We start from the raw sequence: 25,779 nt of genomic DNA, 5'->3' as shown, positions 1-25,779 counted from the left end.
GGAGCGCCGCGGTTCTCTCTCCCCCCCGGTCGTCGCCCCTCACGACCCCCTGTGAGCCTGGTCGTCATGTTGAGCACGCAAACGGGGCATTTGATCCACCCGGAATATCTGCAACCGCTCACGCCCGCCTCCGTCACCATCGAGGTATTTGATTTATTGATTGACTGATTGATCGCAGCAAAACATTAAGGTGTTTATGATGAAGGAAATTTGTTGTTAAAAATAATCCCAAATGAGCAAATAATAAGATTACGTTACAATGTGTATATACATGTTTTTTTTCTTTTGGAAAATGTAATATAAATAATGGCTTGAATATAATGGTTTATTCAAAGGCCAATCAAGAGTAAAAAAAAAAAAATTAGAGTTCAGTGTACAATTTCATTTTATTAATGCCATTTAAAATAGTTTACATATATAAATATAGTAAAGTTGTTTTGCTTTTTTCAAAAACTTATATACTTGGGTTGCTGAGTATATGCATCTATTGCAACTTTAAAAAAATACATGAGGCACATAAAGAAGTATTTAAAAAAAAAATGTGATTAGTGAAAAAATTTTGCTACTGCGTATACATTAACTAGAAATACATACAAAATTGACAAACTATATCTAAAAAAAAACTTATACTTCTGGTTTTTGGGTCAGTTGTGCTATTGTGCATCCATCCATTATCTAAACCGCTTCTTCTCACGCTTGCGGGGGTCCTGGAGCCTCTCCCAGCTGTCTTCGGGCAGGTGGCGGGGTACACCTTGCACTGGTGGCCAGTCAATCGCAGGCTATTAACAGTAGTACAAAAAGTGTTGGTTTTACAAATTTAAACGGCTCACATGTTCTGTTTTTTTGGGGGGGGGGGATTTTAAAAAAAGTTGTCATAATGAATGAAAATTGCTAAATAGCATAGACACAGTGTAATAATAAAAACCTTTCATTAGGCAATTGTCTTTGATTGGTTTTAGCTGGACGCAAAGAAGAGTCCGCTGGCCCTACTGGCCCAGACATGCTCCCAGATCGGGAAAGCCGATCCTCCAGCCTCCATCAAGGAAAGCGCCACTCCCTCTGGCTTGAAGCTGGGAGAACAGCGACCCTCTTCGGCGGACAAGTGCAGCTTCAAACCCTACACCCCCCACAAAGGGGGCGGGGCAACCGGTAGAGGCAGCAGAAGCAGTGGCGGCGCCGACAATGAAGGGAGCGGCAGCGGTTTTTCGGATAAAGTGGGATTCAGGATCCTTGGCGGCACTCTTGGGAATACTGCCAGCTCACCGTTGTACGCGCCCCACCCCTTCTCACCGAACTGCGGTGAGCAGGGATCCACCCAACGGTCAGGCGGCATCGCGCACAACGCGCGGGGCCACTCACCAAATAGCGAGCTTGAGACTGCAAGTCCACGCAGCACAAGCAGCGACTGTGGTGGGGGTGGCGTACAGTCGAAAAAAGACACGGACGCAAACAGGCCGACCTCAGAGGGTCCGCAACTTGCCAACTCTGGCCACACCCGAGCTAGCGCCAACTGCAGCACGGGCAGCTCGGACGCTGGGAAAGCGGAATCTGGTTCTGGGTGCCTTACGCCCATTTCTCCTTACAAAGTGGCACATCCTCTCTTCCCCTTACCCCCCTCCAATATGGTCTACCACAGCTCAGTGGCGGGCACCTACGCTGGCTACCCACCTCGGTCGGCTCCCAAACTCCCCAGCTCCAGCCCTCTCACAGGGACCTTGCCCCCCTTCTTTATGCAAGGCCTATGCCGAGATCCTTACTGCCTTAGTTACCCGAGTGTTCCCCACCTGAGCAGCGCCCCCTGCATCCAAGAGCACTCCACTCTCAAGTCCAGCTTTCCGTTGGTGTACACCACCCACCCGCCGCACCCCCTCTACTCTTACATATTCCCGAGCGACTCCATCGCCCACGCGTGCAGCTGGGAGTCAATGAGAAGTCCGTGTGACAAGCGATTTACGGCATCTGACGAGCTCCTTGCTCACCTGCGTGCGCACAACACCCTGGCCATCGAGGCGGACCCCAAGGTAACGTCCTCGGCACCTGTCCCTTGTCAGCAAAACCTGCCCCTCATGAATGGGTCGGGGGGCTCTGTCGGAGCGCCGCATGGTTTGGGATTAGCTCGCTATCACCCCTACGGCAATAAAGTCCATTTGCCATCCGGACCATCCACCATGTCCGTGCACTCGCTGCCTACCGCAGGCTCATGCTACCCCCACTATGCCTTCTACAACCAAAGACTGGGACCCCCGTCGACTCTGGGCTACCAATGATGTCACATTTTTAGGGATGACTGATCAGTTTTGGGATCTACATTGACACCGCTTTTGGGTTTGACTGCAGAATTGTCAGTCCTTGCTTTTCAGCACCCTTATAAGCAGGGAACGTGGGAATATTTCTGCCTATTTGACCAATGAGATTTTTGTATCCAACTTCAAGCCTTGGGCAACTTTTGGCATTGGAATGTAACGGCAAAAACTGACAAATAAATCCTTGTACTTTTGCACCTTTTACTTTGATTCTCTGTGGAATTTTCTGCAATTTTGTTGTTTGGCACACGTTCCACTTATTTTTTTTAAATATTTCTACTTAACACCCATATGGTAGCAGGGCCAAGTTAGTAGCTAGCAGCTAACTTTACATGAAACAGGAAGACCTCCAACATGAGCTACCAAACTGAGGATAACTCTCCAGAATTTAAAGTTTAGGCTCCAGAAAAAAAGATTTTTTCAAACACAGAATCCAAAGCTACTAGATTAAGAGGATAATTCATAAATCTTTTTTGTGGAGGTGGGACACTCACTTCAGGGGCTCGGTAGGGTCGTTAATGCTGTGAGTTGTATTTTGTGAAATAAATCAAAACAGCGATTCCCACTCTGTTGCTGTCTGATTTTCATCCCACATTACTCTCAGGAGGGCGATTTGCCACCCCCCAACACACGCACACACACACACACACACACACACACACACCCCACACACACGCACACACACACACTGGCTCCATTGTGTTTGTGTCAAGAATGAATAGACTCCAAAGGACATGTGGGAAGATTTCATCAAGTGTCTCTTTGTTAGTCACATGACTACCACAGCTGGATTTCCTCATGGGTATCTGATCCATATCAGTCAACGTTAGTGGTTAAGGCTCCTTCCTGCTCCCAGACTGAAAGAAAAACTGTTTTGAAATGCATTGAGCCTCTGTGCGACAGACTGTTTGCCAGACTTACCTGCGACAGGTGAAAATCTGATATAGACCACGATTGTTTTTTTGTATTTTTTCAGTTACTCCTCTACTCAAACACATTTAAAACTACATATGAACAAATTTGCCCAGTTGAAATTGAACTTTACTTTTAACGTGACACACAAAGGAGACGTGTGTACCATTTCACCTTATTTGAACAATTTTAGATTATTTAAATATGACCTACACGTTAATGACGCGAGCGTTACATATTATTGACGGTAGTGCCCTCTAGTGGACATGTTAGTCAATTACATTGACGTGGCCCAAAAAGCAGGGAGAAAAGGGCTGGATTTTTTTGAGTGGGGGGGTGTTGTTGTTTTTTAATAGTGATAAGAACTTGGGAACCACGTGAATTAAATGACGAGCATTGGAGCAGTGGTGGTCTTTTTTGGCACCAAAAAGAGGCGGTTCCTTTCCAGCGCTCCCGGCTTCTCGCTTCCCTTTCCCGGCCTCTCCTCCGACTCCTCCCCGGTTTATCCTCCTCCTCCTCCATTCAGCCACTTTTTCCAGTTTCTCCCCTCCGCGCAAAGGCTCCGGACCCCCGGGGCATCTCGTATGCCTCCTCGCGGAGGCGGGGGAGGACGACATGGTCGTGATGGGCGAGCCGGGCGAGGGACCGTTGACTACGCCGGACCGGACGGCAGAGTGCCCTCGCGGTAGTAGGTGAGTTCGAGACAGCTGGAGCTATAGTCCCTGTGTGCTGTGCTAACTGAAGCTCCGATACACTTCGCTTTGGTTATTACGAGGCGTTTGATGAAACGTTTATTTCTAGTTACTTAATAGGTGAATGTTTGCAATTTTGTGGCAGTTATGAGGCGGACAACGACGTTCCAAGTGGCCGGAGGAGGCCCACTCACCTCCGGCTGTCGAAGTCGGAGGGAAAAAAGTCGCCGTCCACTCAGGTGTGTTTGCGTACGTTCTGCTTTTCCACCAATCACCAAGCGAGTTCTCTGTCACTCCGACGGCACCTTCACGAACATCCGGAATTCAGGAAACGATGTAATTGCGCATGCTCGCCGTTCGGTACCCGCTGATTCATCTGTTTGTTTTCAATAAATAAGTATTTAAGGATGTTTTTAAGTATATATTTTATATTTCTATCATGGAAAAAGCTTATTGGTGCCATAACCCTGCATAATGAAGAATGTTCTTGAGTTAAATTGAAATCAAATAAATACGTTCATCACGCCTGACGCTTAAGTTTTTCAGTCTTCTGGTTTCTTTCAGCTGTCCAAGACGAATGTTCAGTTTCATAAGTTGTTCAAAGAAGTGAGCAGAGATGAGGCACTCACACAAAGTACGTCCGCCGCTGCAGTGAAGAAACTGCTTGTTTTCCAAATTGGACCTTTTCTCATTTTTCTTTAAACATTTTTGTTGCCAGGCTACACTTGTGCCCTGCAGAGAGACATCTTGTATCAGGGCAAAATGTTCGTCTCGCCAAACTGGATCTGCTTCCACTCTAAAGTCTTTGGCAGGGATACAAAGGTAAAGAAAAAAAAAAAAAAAACGCACTCTCTCGGCGGGTGATTGGCTCTGATAAAAACTACTCCACAGATCGCCATTCAGGCTGCATCTGTGACATTCATCAAGAAGACGAAAACAGCACTGCTGGTGCCCAACGCCCTGGTGATCGAAAGCACGCGGGAGCAGGTAATACCACAGTGTGAGTGTGCGCCAGAGGAGTGGAATATACCAACCTGGAGTATTTACTTGAGGTCTGAAAAAACAAAAAAGTACCAGATTCTAGTTGAATGACCCGAGTACAAATTCATCTTAACTTGAGCCCTCATTCTGTTTTTTCCAGCATGTCTTTGTGTCCTTCCTGTCCCGGAACACCACTTACAAGTTCCTGAGGTCCGTGTGCGTCCATCTGGAGGTCAGTTCAAACAAACGAGTTCCGGAACAGATTGTATGGTGCCTAAGAAGTTTCACTTTCATATTTGGATAGCTGAAGATATAAAACAAAATTTGGACTTGCTCATTATGTGTGACAACTTTGTAGGTGGAAAAAACATGCAGCATCCATGTGGCCTCCTCCTGTGAGGACGGCTTTGGAGTCAAGCGCCTACCATCTCTTCCAATGGTCTGGAATGTTTTGGTTTTTTTTTTTGTGTGTTTTTTTATTTTTTGGTGACATCTATAGAAAAGCAAGGCCCTTGTTCGCAGCAGTAGGTCCATTGTATATATTCCTGTGCATGCTCGGCAGGACTTCACCCGGACCTTCTCTGATCTGGACGGCGTGGTTCGACAGAGGCGACAGGAAATGGAGGCGGAGAGTAGTAGCAGCTCTGGCTCGCAGACTCCAGATTGTGACAAAATGGCCGGTGGGTGACGGCACATGGATGAGTTTGCGGGTGCCAGGTTCCGCTCATGCTTGTTGACAAAATATTCGCGTAAATAGCAACCAAGAGTTTCGACATCCTTCACTTTGCAGTGTTGTAGAAAGCTCTTCATTGGAAGTGCGTGTGGATTTTTTACCACCTGGCCAGACTGGAAATACTTCTTCTAGTCTAATTCCGTGTTTACCAACCCTTATTGGGCCAAGGCACATATTTCACGTCGGAAAAAAAATTCTCACGGCTCACCACAACATAAGTATGTCACAAAAGGTGGCCACACAGGTTGATGACTGTCTAGAGCAGGCGTGGGCAAAATACGGCCCGGGGGCCACATGCGGCCCATTAAACGTTTTAATCCGGCCCGCCGAACTTGAAAAAAAGTAAATGAATGAAAAACAGTACCTTAATAATACTAATATTTTGTGCGAGATGATTTTAGTGAAAAAAATGCACAAAATGAATTCTGGTACTTAATGTTCAGCAGTTTTGTGCCATCCTTGAATGGTATTTTTTTTTATGCAATAGAGCCCTTTGCACTGGGGAAAAAAATCACAGTATGTGGTTATTTTGTGGTTTGCGTCAAACCCTTTTGCCGTTTTGCAGGGCAGGATGCTGCGTTCCATAACTTTCTCTCTCTCTGTCACTCTGCATTTCATCAAGCAGAATTCGCAGGCCTCCCCGACACGTTTCTGAGCAGAGAGGTATCGGTACGCGCGGATGTCCACCTTCAGCCAGGCCAAAAGAGCCGAGCCAAGAACGGTACTGCCGCACTTATTTGTCTTTCAATCCTGCCACATTATTATTTATGACAAACCACCACCTTAATCAGTTTCCGACTTGAAATCACCGAGTCAGAAAAGTCCACGGTACACAAGAGCACGTGCATGGGCAACAGTAGATTTGGAAAGTCGACACAGCCTCAGTTGAAATGATATTTTTTTTGTGGTGTAAAAATAATGAGGCAAAGATAAATCAAGCAGCATCATGCTTGGAGGTTGTTTTCTTCGCCCTAAACAATCGGTAGTAAAAACATGAACAGTTAAATAAATCACCTTAATGAATTAAATAAAATTCAAATGATTTATCCTATTCCTATTTTTATGACAAAAACTTTGCATTTGAACAGGGGTGTGTAGAATTCTTCTCGCCGCTGTAACGTATGCGATCTCCCTCTAGCCCAGAATGTGACAGCGGACAAAGCCTGGCCTCACGCGACCTTGCTCTCCGTCCTGCTCATCTATTTGTTCTTGTGAGTACAGAGTGCAACATGAGACGCCGTTGTTGTCGAGCGAGGTTGTATTGAAATGTTTGTGTTGCCTCCCAAAACAGAGTCGGCGTCCTGGTAATGTCTTCGTGTTACATGGCTTTCAAAATGGCGGCCCTCGAGCATCGCTTGAACGCAATCCTGGCCGCCAGGAATCGGGTGCACGGAGGGTATGAGGATCCCAAAAGAATTTTCTGAAAAGATTTCAGCCTCTAAAGACAGTTTTGCTTAACGTGATGCCCGCTATTTTGGCTTAAAGCATTTTAGAGTCATATTTGTCTTTGTCGGACAGACATGGCGAAGAATGTGATTTTTGGTTATTACATGGAATATGATGACTCACTCCAAATCAAAACACCAATGTCTTTGCAGAAGCACAGTGACGGCCCCGGATGCCGAGATCTTTGGTGAAGTCTCCGCCAGCCTGTTTAAGCTTGAAAAGGTTTGTGCACATTTTCAGTGGTGGGCACGTCAGCTGATCCGGCCTGGAATGATGACTGACGTTCTGACGTGCGCACCGCTGCAGATTTTGTTGATTGAGCTAAAATGTTGCACTGCTACCTTTTTGTGTGCTTAGATTCAAAGAAACCTCCAGAAGCTTCTGGATGAAACCTAAAAAAGAAAAAGATGTGACCCATGAGCTCAGCTCCTCCAATCAGGACCGTGTGACTCCAATATGCATTTATTATTGATCACCAGTCGTATTCATGCACTTAAAAACACAGCTTTTACTGTTTTTATGTACATTGTTTTTAAAAAAAAAAGTGCCTTTGAATGATATTTATGTAATATATATGTATTTTTTTAATTACTAAGATATCTCAGACTTGTCCACGATATTTCATATGTATTTTTACACCAGCATTTCTTGTCCAAATGTCCAATCTGTCATTTCTAAATATTCTGCATTTGAAATTATGTATTTTTGAATTAATTCACACAAAGGGTTGAATCATTTTGAGCGCAACTTTACACGTGTCGAGTCGACATATATTATGTTCTGCGCTTGACTTTTTGTCTATTAAAAGCGTTTCTGAACATTGTGTGTGGTGTTTATACATAGAATGTAAATATAACACAAAGTACTAAAATGAAGGAGTCGCTTATTATTTTGTTCTGGTGAAATGCAACTGTTTCTCACAGTATGATTTTTGGCTTGGAAAAAGATACCACTTTACGCTCGGAATATATTTTTCTACGAAAAAAAGACTCAACTTTTTTCAAGCATATGTTGCGGTCGCTATCTCCCGCGAATACCGGGGGTCCACTAATGTTTTGCGCGCGTATGTCGTCAAGCCTACTGTCAGCCCCGCCCACGTGTGACGTCACCGGTGGTCGTGTTGCGAGGGAAGCAATGGCGTCGCTGGACGAAAACAGCCGCCGCTGCCTAAGAGTCCGTCCGTGTTGTTGTTATGTGGCGGAAGGAAGAAGCCCGCCGTCGTCTCGCCTGTAAACAACATCGAGTGGAGCCTCGAGACAAGAACAGGCAGGCCATGGCGGCTCATTAAGACCGAAAGACCGACCGGAGCGGGCTGCTGGTAAGCGGGGTGGGGGTGGGGATGTCCGCCCCCCTTTCTCTCGCTCTCTCCTCCGGGTACCACTTCTCCTCCTCTTCCTCTTCTTCTTGTGACTGGAGGATGCTGGGACGGTTTAGCAACAAGGAGACCATGGAGGCGAAGGAGGAGGCTGCAGCAGTCAGCCACTCAGTAGGCCGACATGTAAACAAAAAGGCCGCGGGGGGGCTCGCTGGTAGATGCTAGAAAGATGCTAGTGACACAACATTGGACTCCATTTCCTCTATCTTCACGTCTGAACGTCAGGGACGTTCATTCAATCCGGACAACTTTATTGATACTGCTAGTTCTTGTCACGTAATATGACGAGAATTATTTTTTTTTAAATAATTTTCCCACTTTATTCTCTCACAGTCATGACTTCACTTATTAGAATTTTCCAACTAAATTATCTTCACATTATGATTGTACTCATAATTTGCAATATAATCTCTTAACAGCCAATTGTATTTATTAAAATGTTATTCTAGGGATGCAACTAACTACTATCTAATAAACAATTAAAGATCATAGTTATTTTGTTGATTTTATTTGTATTTTAAAAACGCGTTTTAATTTCTATCCCAGGACTTTTTGTCATAACTCTTAAAATTGTGAATTTTTAGTCAAAATATTACTTACATATTCTCTTCACTCTGTGACATTTTTATTACAATTTTACAAGTCTATTCTTTAACATGTTTTTTTTATATTGTCGTAACATGTTTTTATCTTTTCTTATGTACTGCAGGGGTCACCAACCTTTTTGAAACTGTGAGCTACTTGTTTCAAACACACTATTCTGAAATAACCAATTTACTCAAATTACCTTTATTTTTTTTAAATTCTTAATTCTTTGAATTTGTTATTTGTCACAAAACTTGGGAAAATAATTTACATGACACACAATGCAACACCTTAGATTACTACTACAACATTCCTAGAAAATAATATCCCATCATTGGTGAGCTATTTTTAGAACAAGCTGGCTGGCTCCTCACGTGCTACCATGTTGGTGACCCCTAACCTACTGACTTAACTTTTTTTTTTTTTTACGTTGGTACAAATTTGAATGGCTGTGCCATCTGCTCCACCCAGGTGTGAACGCTTGTGATTGGACAGCATGGCCGCCCAGGAACCGTCGCCTCCCTCATCCATGGAGAGCAACAAGCCGGGCTTCCCCAAGAAGATTCTGGGCAACAAGCTGGAGGACAAGCACCTGTGCAAGTGCTGCCACAACATCCTGAGACGACCATTCCAGGCGCAGTGCGGCCATCGCTTCTGCTCGTACTGCTTCAACCTGGCCATCAGGTCAGCAAGTAAACAAACAATGATGGCTTCGTCTTCGAACTTTACAAACACACACACAAAAAAAAAAAAAAAAAAATCAAATAATTCACAATTACGTGGCTTGAATTGAAAACAGGGAAAATACTTTTCAGGCATGGCTCTTGAAACTTTTTTTTTTGTGGTCTACCTGTTGTCGTTGCAGTAATGGACCACAGAAATGCAACGCATGCATCAAGGAGGACATTTTTGAGGAGACCACGTCAGTCCTGAAACAAGGATGTGTGAGTGCAGTTACATACCCACCCACGATAGGTGAAACTCTTAAGACATAAAGCGACAATATAATGCAATGCTTTTTTTCCCCCTGCCGTACTACAATAAAGTGTAATTGCACATTCACTCCAGTAGTTGGCAGTGGCGCTCTCCTTGCTTATTGTGCACAGCAAGTACTAACTCTACCGTGTAGGTTTGTTTTGCAACGAAAATGCTATTATTTATTTTGCGGCGGAGAGTGGGTGCTGGTGGGGGTGGGGGCGCGAATTGTTTTATTCTTGCTAGGGGGGGGCGGGGGCGGAACAGAAAATAATTGACAACCACTGATATAAAGTAATGCGGTTACTTACTGTTTCCCGAATGTATCTAAAGGCTTTTCCTGACAACGCAGTACGACGAGAAGTTGAAAACCTCACAGCTGTCTGCTTTAATGAAAGCTGCTCTTGGAGAGGATCGATCAAAGAGTATGAGGTGAGTCACAGAAGTCGGGCAGATCTTTACTGCTCTGTTCATGTGGACGGAGTGCGAAGAGTAATTAGTCAATGTTTGCGGGGCGCATCCGTCGCAATTTATATGTATGTCGTACATCACAGCTGAACCACGAGGGCAAGTGCGAGTTCATGATTGTGCCGTGCCCTTCCTGCAAGGAGCGCATTCGCTTCAACGAGCAGGAGCGGCACAGCGAGCGCGAGTGCCCGGAGAGGACGCTCAACTGCAAATACTGCAAGGAACCTTTTCACTTCAAGAACATCAAGGTGAGAAAACAAACAAACAAAAGTAAATACAGCACATCACACTCACCAGAGTTAATAAATGTATGAACAATTTGTTCTGCCCTCTTTATCTTCATTTCTGCGACAGACGTTTACTAGTCAGACTTGGCTTGTTCTGTCTAGAGCATAACCTTTTTTTTCAGGCCACTGGCAATCCTAATATCGGGCAGAATAAAAATTCAGATCACCGATTAATTAAAAAAATATACTGTCAATAACATAACTTATTTTTTGGTCCCCCAAACCAGGCGTGGGCAAACTACGGCCCGGGGGCCACATGCGGCCCGTTAAACGTTTTAATCCGGCCCGCCGAACTTGGAAAAAAATGAAAGGCACTAGGCAGATTTAATTGACATGGCAACACAAAAGAGGTGCAAATCTGATTGGACGACAACATCTAGCATTCTCATCGTGGAAGAGAATAAGAAATGCTCTGAAATAAAGAGAACTGACTGAGATGTGTTTGCTCACCAGGCCCATGATGAGATCTGCCCCAAATATCCGATGATCTGTGAGGGCTGCGCCAAAAAGAAGATACCCAGGGAGAAGGTGATCTTGAAGACCATGTGGTTTTTCTCTTCCCGATCCCATAAGTGACATTTTGCCCGTCTTTTGTCACATCTTTAGTACGTAGACCACATCAAGTTCTGCAGCAAGTTCAGGATGCCGTGTCGCTTTCACGTGGTGGGGTGTGACATGTCGGTGAGTGACCTCACTCTTGCTGTCACCTTGTGTAGCTGTGATTTGTGTTTCATAGCCCGTCATCGTCATTCCACACTTTCTTGTCCGCAGGTGGAGAAGGAGAAGACCCACGACCACGAACGCGCGTTTGCCTACGAGCACCTCAACCTGCTGCTGCACTACATCATGGGCATGAAGGTGAGCATGGAGGGGCTGCAGCCGCAGGGTCTGGAGGTGGCAGGACACAAACTGGTGGAACTGCAGCAGTCCCTCAGGGAACTGGAGGCCCGGGTCTCCCAGCTCAGCACCACCTCCTCCTCCTCCGGGCCTCCCGTGCAGGGAGCCGCCGCCGCCGCCGCCGCCTCCTCGTCCTCTGGCTCAGGCCTGCCGGCCCCAGCTCCCCTGCCCCCGCCTCCCACCCTGGCCCCCACCCTGTCTGTGTCTACCTCCTTCACGCCGCTGCCCAGCTCGGTGGGCGCGGCCCTGGAGCTGCAGCTCCACAGCGAGAAGACCAAGGTGGCCGAGCTGGGCCGCCGCTGCACCGAGCTGGAGGTGAAAGCGGGGACCTTCGAGAATGTGGTGTGTGTTCTGAACAGAGAGGTGGAGCGCTTCGCCACCACCATGGAGGCCAGTAACCGCCAGCACAAGCTCGACCAGGACAAGATCGAGGCTCTGAGTAACAAGGTCAGCCTGGCGGGAGCACGTGGCATTTTAAAAAAAAGTTTGGTCACCGCCGTCTTAGACTCAGTTGAGAATTGCTCTCGTAGGTGCGACAGCTGGAGAGGACGGTGGGCCTAAAGGACCTGACGGTAGCCGAGATGGAGGGTCGGCTTCGGGAAATGTCCGCCACGACCTTCGACGGTGTCTTTGTGTGGAGGATCTCCGATTTTGCTAAAAAGAGACAAGACGCCGTCGCCGGTCGAGCCCCAGCCATGTTCTCGCCAGGTCAGAAAATGTTCCAAATGAGCATCGATTTGTGAAAAAATATGAATTTGACCATATTTGGACATTCAAGTTTCTGCCCAACAATGACGATATCATCTTTTAGCGAAATAAACATTTGCATTTTAATCTTTGCTTTTCCTGCTGCAGCTTTCTACACCAGCAAGTACGGCTACAAGATGTGTCTGCGGATCTATCTGAACGGGGACGGGACGGGGCGTGGCAGCCACTTGTCCTTGTTCTTTGTGGTGATGCGGGGACTGAGCGACGCCTTGCTCAAGTGGCCCTTCAACCAGAAGGTACACTAAACGAGATTGCCAACGGGTTCCATAAGTGAGACTTTCGTCCAACAATTTGTTTCAATTAATTGATGAATTGGACGGAAAATTGTCTTGTAATTTTCATTAAAAAAAAATACAAATAAATTAAGATTGAAGGTAGTGTGATTATACACACACACACACCATCAATTTCCCATTTTAAAAACAGATAAAAATGTAACTCATCCAACACATTTTTTAAAAAATAGAAAAAAATACACCTCTTCTCACCTCACTACTTTCCTCTCAGCCAATCTCAGTCAAGACTTTCGTTCGCTTTGTTTTTTTACTTCCCGCAGGTGACCCTGATGCTGCTGGACCAGAGCAACCGGGAGCACATCATCGACGCCTTCCGTCCCGACGTCACCTCGTCGTCTTTCCAGCGGCCGGTGAGCGAGATGAACATCGCCAGCGGCTGCCCGCTCTTCTGCCCTTTCTCCAAGCTGGATGCCAAAAACTCCTACATCCGCGACGACACCATCTTCATAAAGGCCATTGTGGACCTCACCGGGCTCTAGAGGGGGGCGGAGCCACGCCAGGTGCTCACTTTCGATGACCTAACCAGGGTCTTCATTTTAGCTCCGAGGTAATCCCTGCGGGGCGCCGCTATACGGCGTCCTTCTGCCGCTTTGGGGAGTTATAAACGTGTGCCTGGGCGCCGCTGTTATTGCGGCGAGAATGTCCGCCACCCGCTGTTTGTTTCGGGCACTATTTTCTTAAGTGCGTCGTAGGAGGACACCCGACGGGACACTGAGGACTGAGCGGGAAAGTTGTGCGGGTATAACATCGCGGCGGTCGTTATTTCTTGTGGGGGGGCGGGGTCTTCTGCTTCTTCGTCTTGAGATTGTCGGTGTCGTGAGCCTCTCTGGTCTCGTGTTGAGTAAATTTTGCATAGACAAACGTGGAGTTATGTGATCAACAAGGCTCCTCCCCCCTCCCCGGGCTTCTTTTGTCCCATCGGCGCCATGTGCATGCTTGTTGGCTCCTGATGTCCACTGAAGCTCGACGAGGACGCTGTCGTTAGTTCTCGCCTGCCTGTGTTGTTTAGATTACAGTGGTTCTCAAACTAGGGTCCTCGGACCCCTGGGGGTCCACGGGGAGTACCCTGATAGTTTGTAAAATGATTTGCAATGAAGTAGTCAACATTTGCGGTCAGAGTATTTGTCCTTTCAGTAGGGACTTACTGGAGTTAATCCTCTTACCACCACCATCACTTTGCACAAAGTCATGACTTGATAATCACTTAATCTGTTGATAATTTTGTCAATTCAAATATGTATATTTTTTTGTATTTATTTATTTTTGGGTCTCTAACCGATTAATCGATTGTCAAAAGTAATTATCGATAATCAATTGGCGTCCTCCTTTGGCTCAAGGGTGCCTCAAAAATGGTGTTAAAGCGCTACTTTTGTCCAAATGAAGCACCTCCACTCACTTTGACATGGTTCCGTATGACCAAGCCGGCCGCAAGGCCCCTCAACTCATTCCAACATAGTCACTAAAATGCTGACCAAGCACTCCTGGAAATGAAACTCGCTTCAACATAGTTCCTTTTCATGCCACGATGCCACTAGAAAGATGTCTTTGTCAATGTTCAGCGCCATTGACTGATCTTTGAAGGAATTAAAGTCGTTTTTGAAAGGGTCGGAAAATTCACTACAGATAACGACCAAATGGTGAAGTCCACGGCGTTATCATTCATGTAAATACCACACTCGAAAATTAGTGACCATCAAAAGGGAATCCTTGGGATGAGTACTTCCGTGTAAGGGGTCCGTCGGGCTAAAAAGTTTGAGAACCCCTAGTTTAGAAGCAGGCGTCCCTTTTTCGTGTATGTGCTCGTTCCGACTCCGGGAGGGTAGGGGGAGTGTTTGCGACCGGGGCTTTGGTACATCTGTGGAAGATACAGTGGAGTTAGCGAGGTGTCCGAGGCGCAGGCCTGACATTGTGTTTTTTCTTGAGTGCCCCCCACCCCCCCTTTTCATTCCTTACAATTACACTCGCTGGCTCGCATCTCGACAGGTGGCGCTGTTCCCTCCCCTCACACGCCTGCTCCCCGCTCACCGAGAGAAGGAACGTTGTTTTCTTGTGCGTCCAAAATGTGATGTGTGCGCTGCGTGCCGAGCTGGCGTTCCGATCTGGTTCTAATAGTGTGTACTGTTTTGTGGGTGCAAATGTACAGGAAGAGACATCCAAGATTGGTGTACAGTGAACCCTCGCTATTCACGGGGGTTAGTGACTAAGACCTGCCAAAAATTGCTCAAACGGGTGAATAATCGTCGCATCTACACACTACTTTTGTCTAAATGTAGTGACTCAACTCACTTCAACATGGTTCCTTGGCAACGTGATGCCACAAGATGGCGAAAGGCACTACTTTTATCTAAGTGAAGCGCCTCGACTTTTGCCAGCATAATTCCTCCGCACCAAGATGGCAGAAAAGCACTACTTTTGTCTAAATGAAGCGCCTCAACTCACTTCAGCATAGTTCCTTGGCACCAATACGCCACAAGATGGCAGGAAAGCACTACTTTTGTCTAAATGAAGCGCCACAACTCACTTCAGCATAGTTCCTTGGCACCAATACGCCACAAGATGGCGGCAAAACACTACTTTTTGTCGACTGGAGCGCCTCAACTCACGCAAATGGTCAGGGGTTCACTGCACACTTTTTTGTGTGTGCACATGTACAGAAAGAGAACTTGTGATCATTGTGCTTACTAAATAGCCGCTCAAGCTTGCGAGCTTGTCTGCTTTTTGACTCTTTGGAGGGGGTCCCGCTGGCCTGTTTTCAAACCAGTCTCGACCGGTATTGAAGCCTCTCTGTGCATGGGAGACTTTAATGGGTAAATCACGTAAAGCGGCTCCACGCCGTTTGTGGCCGCGTTTATTTCTTTGTTTGGAGGAGAATACGGTAGAATAGCTATTATGTTATATCCGGCTGTGCTCGTCACGGGGCACTGGCCTATAGTTCTTAAAACAATGTATAAATATGTATTTTTCATGTCATAAATCTATATATAAAAGCTATATATCTGTGTGGACGCGCACAAGCTGTTATAATAAGAATAGTATTACCGAATACGCTATTAATTCTATATCTATATATCAGTTTCTTTTGTTTGCTGAAGATGGTTTAAACAGGCCAGAGTTGATTCCGTCGACGCAGTGCGAGTCCTTCCCTTCCCGAGTGCAATATGACATTTTAAAGGTTTACAGGGGTCACGCGTGACTTATTTAGCGCTATTTGTTGACACGGCGCCAAGCTACTTTGAACTTTTCCCATATAAATATGGTTGTGAAGCCAGCGGAAATGACGCAAATGACTTTTCATCTTGTGCTCTGTGTGGGTCTATATTCTTAGCTGAAGAAAAGCAAGCATGTAAGCAGTTATTACAGGTGTGGAAAACATATATATATATATATATATATACATATATATATATATATATATATATATATAAAATAAGCTTTCGTGTTGTGCCAAATTCAGATATTACCTCCATGTTGTATTGCAAGGTGTTTAATTTGTGTGTTCAATGCCTCTTCATCTGTTGCCAAATGGTTATTTCAACTTGAGCTGCTGTTGCTGAGTGTGCGTGCGTGTGAACGCATGGGTCACTATTAGTGCTCGAGGATATCATAAAAAAAAAAAAAAGTGCCCAGCCACCAAATATCCTGGTTTTCACTTTCATGTAATCTGAATGTAAACCCTTTACACCATTGAATTAAAACATAACGTGTGTGTCATAAGTGATGCAGTTGACTAAAAGCAACTTTTATTATTTGTGCACTTTGCATTAGTTCCATGTTCTAACAGGGTATTTTTATTGGTGTACCTTAAAGTCAAGAGCCATACAATATTCCACTGTTGATATTTGATGTGTTTTAACGCTCAGATGAGACTGGCAGTCTGTAATAAAGTTTGGTGATTTGAACATGTTTTATTGTTCAGCGTTTTTTTTTTTTTTTGGTACGTCTGTTTTCAACCACTGATTAACAACCAATGAGCACAAAGGACACTGACTAACACAACCAATGATAGCGGACAACACATTTCAACACAGCCAAATGAGAGAGAATGTCACCGATCAATCGCAAGTGAAATTACCTTTGAGTCATAAAACAGGAGCGTTTAACATTTGCAGTTTTGAAAGGGAACAAATTACAACGGAAACGCACACAATGGTTAACTTTTCTAAAAATGACTCTCTTTAACTTTTACAGTTATCACAACCGCGCTAAAACGGCTTTTGACTTATAAGTGACCAGAATGGTTGAGTTAATCCAAGGGAGGTGATAACATTTTAAATGCCGTAAATCTGTTTCCGAGAAGTGCCCCATTTGCTCCTTGTTCCGCTCTATGGTAACCGGACGATTAGATATGGACGACATCAGTTACGTTCCACAATTCGCCACCAGAGGACGCTAAAAACGCCTATATGAACAGCAGGCTCAATCACCAGTTGTGCTCTGTTCGACCTTCCAAAGAATATCATCCAGGTAAACAGAACAGCAGATGTATTGTTCGTTTGCTGGTAGGGATACCAAAAAAAAAAAAAAGTTTTCAAATGATTTATTTAGCGATTGGAATTGACCCACGTATGCGTTCAGACGCAGCCAATCCAGGACCGGTGGAGGATGGGGGGGAAATTTAATCTTTGGGTTTGAAGTCAAATATGTGCTGGAGTCTCCATAATATTTCATACGAACATATCCGTTTTTAAAAGGTTTGAGATGATGCAAGTTGGCAAGTGAGATATTTCTTGGTGGTTACATCACATAACTTATTTTGATGATAACTTTCTGCATTTGTACATTTACACAGCCAAGAAGCATGAAAGGCCTGAAATTTCAAAGGATTCTTTTTTTTTTTTTTTTTTTGAGTCAGAAGCTTGAAAAAATATATATTTGCAGGCAGTTGAAAATATTTCAGCAAAACAGTTTTACCTGTTTACTCCATAAAGTGACCTGAAGAGAGTCATCTCTGGAAAAGACACAATAACAAACAATAATAAATAGCTGAATGATACGTAGTGTCCCCCCCCCCTTATATCACAGTTCATCATCCACTCCCTCGCTATATTGCACACTTTCAAGTGGTATTTTTTGAATAAATAGATGTTTTGACATAAAGAAATATTTCTAGATCAGGCACAAAAGTTGGAAACTTTCCACGTCAACCTACTTGATTAAGTGGGAATAAAAAATAATGACAATTGAGCAGGCAAATTTATTACTTTCAAGAAGAAGAAGCAAAGAATCCTCCCAACTGATCTCCCGTGATCAACGCTCTCACAGAACAGAGAGAATTTCTACCTCCCGTGTTTAATGCCGTCCCGTTCTGACCCGGTTGCAATAAAAGCAGGTCAGTCCCCGAGGTTGTGTCGATACATAATTAAAAACAGGATCCAGGCGGCCTCCTCACGCCGTGCTCTATATAACATATGTCCAAACCATTAAAGTGGGCCTTTTGTTCAACGCCGGCTCCCACGTATCAAGAGCGCTCGTTCAAATACTGTAGCTATTCGTCATTCCATTTCAAGCCTAAAGGCGGAATAACGGTGCCTGATTGTATTTCACAGACTGTCTGATGTCAGCGGCTCGGATGGATTTTACGTGACCGGCCTGTCGATTCGACCGATTCATCTTCCACCTGGACTGTGAGTTTTAATACATAATGGAGCAACCTAGCGGCTAACTGCGTCTGAGGATTTGAAGCGTCGACATTTGATGTGGGGGGGGGGGGGGAAACCAGGTCTCACGTTTAAATGTAATATTTTTTGGTCATTGCCAAGTTTGCCGCACAAAAACACAATATTATTTCTAGAAGCTAGCTCACTTTTCCTAATTTATGCGACGCCACAAGTTCACAAATCGCCCCAGAAATTTCACTGGTTGTGAAAAAGCTGGTAAACCAACGAACAAAAATGTCACAAAAAGTGAATCATCATCATCGTCATGGTCGGTTAATAACAATGTTATTAACAGTCCACCTTCTGCCATTTAATGGAAGAGCATTTACACGACACAACAATTGCAGTATATATCATTTCCTATGTCACGCCTCGTGAAATTCGGCGCGACAGTGCTTAGGAATCACCGCACGAATACACGACACAAATCGTATGACAGTCGAAAGAAAATATTTGAATGCTTGAGTTCAAGAGCCCAAACGAGCAGCAAGAATAAATTCTGCGACCGTTCCAGCATCCTCTGGCGTGTTTGCAATCCGACGTATCCGCCACTGTTATTGTTTCGCGGAAAGTCGAGCCGAGTGGCGGCGTAGCCTGCGTCAAAAAGGTCGTTTCCAAACATTTGTCACAGGTCTCCTTGGTAACAAAATATTTGACGCAACAGGGTGTCTTTTAAGAAAGGACGAAGACAGTTTGATGCCTGAGTGGAAACCGTTTTTTTCAGTTTTTTTTTTTTTAAAAGCCGTTATGACTCGTTCTGTATATTACAACAGACGTTAATAATCTGGGAATCTTGCAGTGGGAGTTTCTCGAACGCTCCTCTCGACTTTTTTGAAGCACATTTTCCAACAATTTTAATGATGTCGAACATTTGAAGGGGCAAATGTGGCAAAAGCAGGCAGCTCGGTCAGTGAGTGGTTCGCTTATATTTTAATAAGGGCGCTTTGCAAACATGTCGCTCGCGGTAACAATGATCACTGGGCTAATAAAATGTAATCTGTCTGGAAGTGCTGACCTCATTTGTTGGCTTTATTAGGAATATTGATTTCAAAAGTCCCCCCCCCTGCCCCCCCCTTAACGCAGTTCCGATCAACTTCCTGCTGGAGGCGGGGGATGTTCACATATCAGCTTTGTCGGAACGCCGACTAACATCGGCAAATCCTCCGCGGACAGATTAGCATTTGGAGCTTCTCATCCTGGACCTTTTTGGGGGTGGTTTCTAATCTCCAGGGATTAAAATTCACCCTCAAAGCCGGATTTCACTCACTGTAAGTATGAATTTGACTCTTTATAATCTGATCATTAAAATGTCAATCTTGATGAGCATCATAAACCATCACAAAGGAGGAAGTATGTGTGGACTTGACTGGAAACGCAAATCGCAGTGCAAATATCAACCTATATCAAGGCGATATCAAGGCCTGTATCAGGATACAGCGAGAACATGTTGGCAATATCAAGACGACATCTTTTTGTTAATCGTTGAGGCGATCGTGGGATAACTCCCAATCCGATATTGTGATGATGATGACGGTAACATGTCATAAAATAAATTTTCCTAGATCCTTTAATAACTCACGTTTCACTCATATTAATCGTATCGTGATACAGCGATAACCATAAGAAACCCATCTGTGATACATATTGATATTTTTGGGGATTTTTTTTTTTTTTTTATATACAAAATGTTCTTGAATCTGAAACCACCTCTCAATTATTGCACGGATAACTAAAAGGACCACAAGTGATTGCATGAGAAATGAAGGGAAGTCGTTGACGATCGATCTTGATATTTGTGTAATTGAAGACAGGAATACTTTGACAAATGCTACACGACAGCGGGAAAGCGGCGCACATCTGCAGCTGGACGCTGTCGTTAGATTTACGGCCACATCTGAAGGGTGTTTGCCTCTTTGTGGCTTTTTTCGTACATGCGGTCCAAATTTGCAAGATGGATGGATGAGCGCTCGTGGCGAAAATATGAAAGTAGGCCACGGTTGGGGTGTCGGGGTCAAAATTGTGAGTGGGGCGGCATCTGGAGGCCCCCCCGAGCATCGGTAACATTTTGAAAGCTGGTCGTTCGTCATGTCAATATTCATGTCATTGTGTAGTCACGAAAGTGCAAGAAGGCTCAGAATTTCGAGGCCTGCTAACCAATCAGGAGCCGGTAATTTTCATTTTAGTCATCTGAAAATCTTCAGCATACGAGAAATTACCAATATTGTAACATGACATCATTTTTCTTTAAGCAGGCTTAACTAAAACAATCCGACATATTTACAGCTAAATCCGAACTTCAACCTCCCATTTCACATCAAGTGGCCTTCTAAAAAGTGTCTTGATATTGTTGGCTCGTCAAGTAATGAATACAAAGTGGATGCTTCAGTGGAGGCGCGCAGCAGAACATTTATTTATTGTTTAAGCAGAACATTTGATTACATTCTGCGCACCTCCCGCCAGTAATTCTTGCTGACGACGAGCCGTTGTTTAAGCTAACACCAGACGTGTTTACGCGGCCAGGCCTCCAGTAGCCCGACTCGTGTGACATCATCGAAAATCCCCCCCGGCTGCTTGGCAAAGGCGCCCCGTCCGCGCAGCTGCTAACTTTAAACTCCACAATTATTATTTTTTGGGAGGGCGGGGGGGGGGGGGGCAGTACTACGGGAAAACCATTACACGTCTGTTAAGTTCTTCATGAATATAAATCCATTCAACGGCTATTGAGTGGAATCCCATTTGTCTTTTTTTGGTTTTGTTTTTCTTTGCCTCTCGCATCGCTTTCCAAATTTCCATGAACTCATGCGGTAAACATTTGCTTGTACGCCGCGCGTTAATGTCCAGTTAATTTATAGTGGCATTGTTAAAACACACACACGCACAATTGAGCTGAAGTTTCCCCCCGGAGAGACTTTATTTTACTGTATGACAGCCTATAATGGAAGCATTAAAAAAAAAAAAAAAAAAAAAAAAAAAAGGACTGAAGAGGGCTGACCTAACCAGCGAGAGCTTAGCGGACGGCGCTGAATGCTAACATATAATTCCGCGCTCGCCGTGTTAGCATTAGTGTTTGTCCTCACTCATCCTTGGGGTACTTCCACCCCCCCTCCACCCCAAGTATTTTTATTTGACAAACGGTGGACCTCACAAAACAATCACTTGAGGCTCACGCTCGCTTTTTCCACATCTGCGTCCAAGTCGTACCGCGGGCTTTTGCAGCTGCGTGGCTCAAAAGTGCTGAGTCGCCGCTAAACCAAGGCCAGCACGGAGTGACCTCCGTGCTGGCCAGCTAGCCTGCCGTCTCCCATGGCGATGTCAGCTGGATTGAATAAGGGCAGCGTCAGGGGAAGCGCCGCTGTTATCGTTCATCCGTGACACTTGTCAGCTGGATGTTATTACTTTGAAAGGAAATTGTGCGGGATATGTTCCAGAGCCACCCGCAATAGGTGAAAATATGCACTATATAAAGACAATTCTTTTTTAAAACACACCAAATAAATTTGAAATGTTTTAAAAAAAAAAAAATACTAAAACTTTTGAAATGATTCTTTAGCACCTGTTCTCTCAAATAAAAAAAAAAATTTAAACTAGACAACATTGTTCAACCAAAGGATGGAATTTCAATGAAACTAAAGCACACTAGCTTATTGCTAACACATAATGTGAAACGCCATTGATGGGCTAACAAAAATTAGCATAAACATTAATGTAGTTACAAGACAACAAACAACGACTGTAAACAAACCTCCTCAAAAAGTAATTTATCGCACATGGCGCAACAACACATACAGAGAATATGAAAATTGAACAAGTTATATTTCGACAACAAACAAACTGCTCAACCAAACCATTTACACAAATTCATCAAATAAGAGTCTGCTGCTAGCTTAATGCTATTTCATAACGCCATAGTCTGGCTAACAGAAATGAGCAAGGATGGTGTAAACTTTCAAACAATTGCGAGTTTGTCACACGTTGAGCAGAAATGCACACAAAAAGAGCATACACAATTTACGGGAATATAGTGGATATAAAAAGTCTACACACCCCTGTCCAAATATATTTTTTTTATGGGATCAAAAACAAAACAATCACATGAAATTATTTTCAAACTACATTTTAAAGCAATCAATGTATTCGAGTGTTGGAGAAAAAAAATAAGCAACCGTGACCATGTGATTGCGCAAGTGTGCACCCCCAATGTAATAATTATTGTGCAGTTTCTATCCTTGGTCTTCTGGATTTCTACGGTATTTTGTAGTTGATGAAATTCTCCTCAATTTTTACTAATAAATACGTTACGTTCATTGACAGTTTTCGAGGTCACTTTTGTTCCTCTGGCCAACATGTTCAATGATTTGTCGATGGAAAATCCTTGTCACTATGATCAACTTGACGTTTCCCTTTGGAGTTAAATGGCAACACGATCAATCTCATTGAGGAACGCTCGCTTTGGCAAACTCTTAAACAAACATTTGACATCCCGGAGCCATTATTCATGTGCCCCCCTACAGATTATTTCTCAGATCTTGATCCACAAAATAGATCCATATTAGTTCATGTTTCTCGGCTTCTGCTCAGTGTTTGTGCTTCGCCTGCCAGCCATGTGAAAAGCATGCAGTTCAAAATTTAACGGAATTAACATAATTGAAAGAGTTTTCTGTGAATTTATCAACTATTGTTATACCAGTAACATGATACCATTGGTATCATTTTCCCAAAAATCAAAATGATAGAATAAAAAGTTATTCTCTAATTCCTAATCGTAATATTTTAATTCATTATGTTTTAGTCAATTATTGTGCAATTGATTTAAGGGTTCGAAATTGAAAAAGAGATCACCGTGTTTGTGTAACGGCTCCTCCCCAAGCCTTCGGCCCTTTTTTGTCGCAGCTCCATAATTAAAGAGAATGTGAGTAAATATTTTAACAAAGTCCAGATGGAAAAGCAAATGACTAACTGAGAGGTCCATGGGCGGAAATCTTTTCCCTGACACTCTGGTGCTCTGCCACGCTGGTAAAAGTTCAAGTACTGTTTTTACTTAGTGCAGACTCTCAAATGGACTGTACAGTACTTTTAATTTTACTGGCCATTTATTACAATATATAGGCATATATTTTTCATCTTCTGCGAAAACCCCCAATATTCCTGCAGTTTACTGAGTCACTTAGTTGTGAAGCTCCTTTTTGTGTATAATGTATTCCTGTTTTACACTGCCCCCTGGTGGCCAAGGCACACACATCAGAAGGTGCAAAATAGGCAATAGGCACTGAAAGCTGAAATCATACTACACAATGATGTTTAATTCTACACATTTTATTCAGTTATTACCGTAGGGAGAGCAAGTAAGTGTCGCAAAAAAATGGAATACTCAAGTTAAGTACAGATACCTGAAAAAAAGTGCAAACTATTTATACATTATTACTTGTCACCACTATTTATATAAGCTGCAGTGGTTTTAAGAGCCCAGCTTGTTCCCCTTGACTCCTCCACCCTGCCAAGGCATGACCTCATCTCTTGTCACCGCCTCGGGTGCTTCTCAGCCCTTTATGACATTTTAGCGGCTGCATTGCAGTGACCTACGACCTCTGTCAGGGAGTCGTTGGCGTTTGAACCGCAGGAGGGGGCTCAGGGTTCATCTGCAGTGTTTTATGGCCCAATGAGGGCTGAGACCAAAAGCACTCATGTCAGAAATGTTACGGCCACATATTTACGCTGGTACGACTACTGTCACTTCGAATGACTTTGAATGTTGTATGATTATTTAAATAATAATATTATAAAATAATATTCATATTTATTTTTATTGGGATGACGACATCTGGGATCATCTTTATAATTACATTATTCTAATATCTAATAATTTATTATATTATACAATCGCAGGGCACACATAGACGAACAACCATCCAATACTTATTCTTATTAAAATTTTGGCCACTTTTTTTTTTTTAAATGATTGATTTATTTGTATTTGTTTATCTTGATTTTTGCTATCATATTTATTGATGTTTTTTATTTATTTATTTATTATTATTTATTTATGATTATTATTATTATTTTAGGTATTTATTGTTTTTAGTTCATTCTTTTTTTTGTAGTTTTTGGGCACGTGGCGCTCTTTATTTCAATTGTAATTATTCTCCTTATTCTATTTTATTTTGATCAACTTTCTCTGGCACTTTTAAATAGCGTACGACACGTTTGCCAGGTTGGACTGGCGTCACAAGAGCCCACGAAGAAGTTTTGACTTGATGAACGGTGACAGAGTGACAGCATGTTTAGATTGTCTCAACTCGCTTTTCCAACACATGCCGCTTTTTACTGTGAAAGCTAATAAAATCCAGACATGTTGTTTGCTTTGCGTTTGTTGGCTCTCCTTCAATGAAAAGTGACAAATCCACTTAATCTGCTATTTCCGGCCGATTTAAACGTCTGATGATCAAATGAGGATTTACCTCGTGGGGCGTCTTCTGTGAGAATGCAAAGCAGACTCATTGGGAACGTTGAAGATAATTGTTGTCGCTAATCGCATTAAGATGAACAATGTGTTGGCAGCTGGCGGTCCGGAGTCGCGGCGAACTCGAATAAATCACATGGTCCCGTCCTTCCCTTTCAACTTCTGTCATTGATTTTTTCGGCTAAGTCGGAGGTCTAGATTTGACTAAATTTCATAAATTTATCTTGGATGGTTGACTTTTGGTTTAGAATTTAGTTTGACTTCAGGCTCGTTGAAGATGCTAAACGCTAAATCACCTTGCTAGTTTCATTGAACGCGCTACATCGTTTTTGATGTTTCGGAAAATACAAAATGAGCTTTGATGTTTACGAAAACCCTATGTTGAGGTCATTGACGATGCTAAATTGTCTTTGATGACTCAAAAAACACATTCTTAGGTCCATTGAAGCCACCCTGCCGCATCTGGGATAGACTTTTAAGTGAACAGGAAATGAAGGGCTGCTAAGCTAAGACCTTCGCGCATCGATGTCGAATTAATGTGTTAATGTGGGCAGATGCGGAACAAGCGAAATCTGACATCACTTTCTTCACTTTCCCCCCTCGCGACCGCAAGCACCGCTCGCTCTGTCATGATTCCCAGGAACGCCGCGGTGGAGTCGCTGAGCGGGGGAGACGAGAGAGTAACGCTATTAACGGTTGAAGTGTTGAAGCAGTGATGATTTATTTACCGTATTGTGGAAGACACAAAAGAATAAACACCGAAGCATCAACACACAATTTAGTCGTTAAATTATTCAACACAAACAACGAAACCACCTTCATATGAGGCTCATCATTAATATTAGCTAGCATGCTAGCCAAAATAACTCGCAAGCACAAATGTCGAAATTGTTCAATTCTTTACATTCTATTAAACAGCACCAGTCTAAAAATCATCAAGAAGTCCA

At 43.8% G+C, this 25,779-nt stretch overlaps 3 protein-coding genes and 1 long non-coding RNA gene across 6 annotated transcripts in view; 3 read left to right on the top strand and 1 right to left on the bottom strand.

Annotated features, from left to right (window-relative positions):
- LOC148319034 (zinc finger protein 703-like) lies at positions 1-2,868 on the top strand. The gene is made up of 2 exons (XM_088281152.1): positions 1-144; positions 960-2,868. Exons 1-2 carry the CDS (start codon positions 67-69, stop codon positions 2,265-2,267), a joined length of 1,386 nt encoding a protein of 461 aa, XP_088137278.1. The 5' UTR covers positions 1-66; the 3' UTR covers positions 2,268-2,868.
- Positions 2,869-2,954: 86 nt separating this feature from the next.
- LOC148319033 (GRAM domain-containing protein 2B-like) lies at positions 2,955-7,889 on the top strand. The gene is made up of 13 exons (XM_088281154.1): positions 2,955-3,907; positions 4,053-4,146; positions 4,472-4,541; positions 4,626-4,729; positions 4,799-4,894; positions 5,049-5,120; positions 5,247-5,327; positions 5,451-5,568; positions 6,247-6,342; positions 6,760-6,832; positions 6,913-7,017; positions 7,220-7,289; positions 7,425-7,889. The coding sequence occupies exons 1-13, from the start codon at positions 3,831-3,833 to the stop codon at positions 7,461-7,463; spliced, it is 1,095 nt and encodes a 364-aa protein (XP_088137280.1). The 5' UTR covers positions 2,955-3,830; the 3' UTR covers positions 7,464-7,889.
- Positions 7,890-8,176: 287 nt separating this feature from the next.
- Positions 8,177-16,617, top strand: LOC148319032 (TNF receptor-associated factor 2-like). 2 transcript variants are annotated; one of them, XM_088281151.1, is made up of 11 exons: positions 8,177-8,385; positions 9,499-9,711; positions 9,893-9,971; positions 10,336-10,434; positions 10,611-10,718; positions 11,211-11,285; positions 11,364-11,438; positions 11,529-12,101; positions 12,185-12,362; positions 12,510-12,658; positions 12,979-16,617. In XM_088281151.1, exons 2-11 carry the CDS (start codon positions 9,524-9,526, stop codon positions 13,195-13,197), a joined length of 1,743 nt encoding a protein of 580 aa, XP_088137277.1. In that variant the 5' UTR covers positions 8,177-8,385; positions 9,499-9,523; the 3' UTR covers positions 13,198-16,617. The 2 variants fall into 2 exon arrangements, with proteins under 2 accessions (XP_088137277.1, XP_088137276.1); XM_088281150.1 differs by having other exon boundaries at positions 10,557-10,718.
- The window catches only part of LOC148319031 (uncharacterized), a 38,328-nt gene continuing 21,310 nt past the window's right edge, over positions 8,762-25,779 (bottom strand). The window contains exons 3-5 of one of the 2 annotated variants that reach the window (XR_015839729.1): positions 17,630-17,666; positions 9,878-9,956; positions 8,762-9,750 (exon numbers count right to left, since the gene is read on the bottom strand). This is a non-coding gene — a long non-coding RNA (uncharacterized LOC148319031). Of the gene's footprint in view, positions 9,751-9,877; positions 9,957-10,777; positions 10,893-12,910; positions 14,574-17,629; positions 17,667-25,779 lie in introns of those variants that run through there. The other variant, XR_015839728.1, reaches the window with a different exon arrangement.

Source organism: Idiotropiscis lumnitzeri, chromosome 18, assembly GCF_059441095.1.
Source record: "Idiotropiscis lumnitzeri isolate Australia: NSW breed Sydney's pygmy pipehorse chromosome 18, RoL_Ilum_1.0, whole genome shotgun sequence".
NCBI classification, from domain to species: Eukaryota; Metazoa; Chordata; class Actinopteri; order Syngnathiformes; family Syngnathidae; genus Idiotropiscis; species Idiotropiscis lumnitzeri.
Note: the sequence above shows the minus strand (reverse complement) of the source record. Positions and strands in the feature narration are given on the sequence as shown.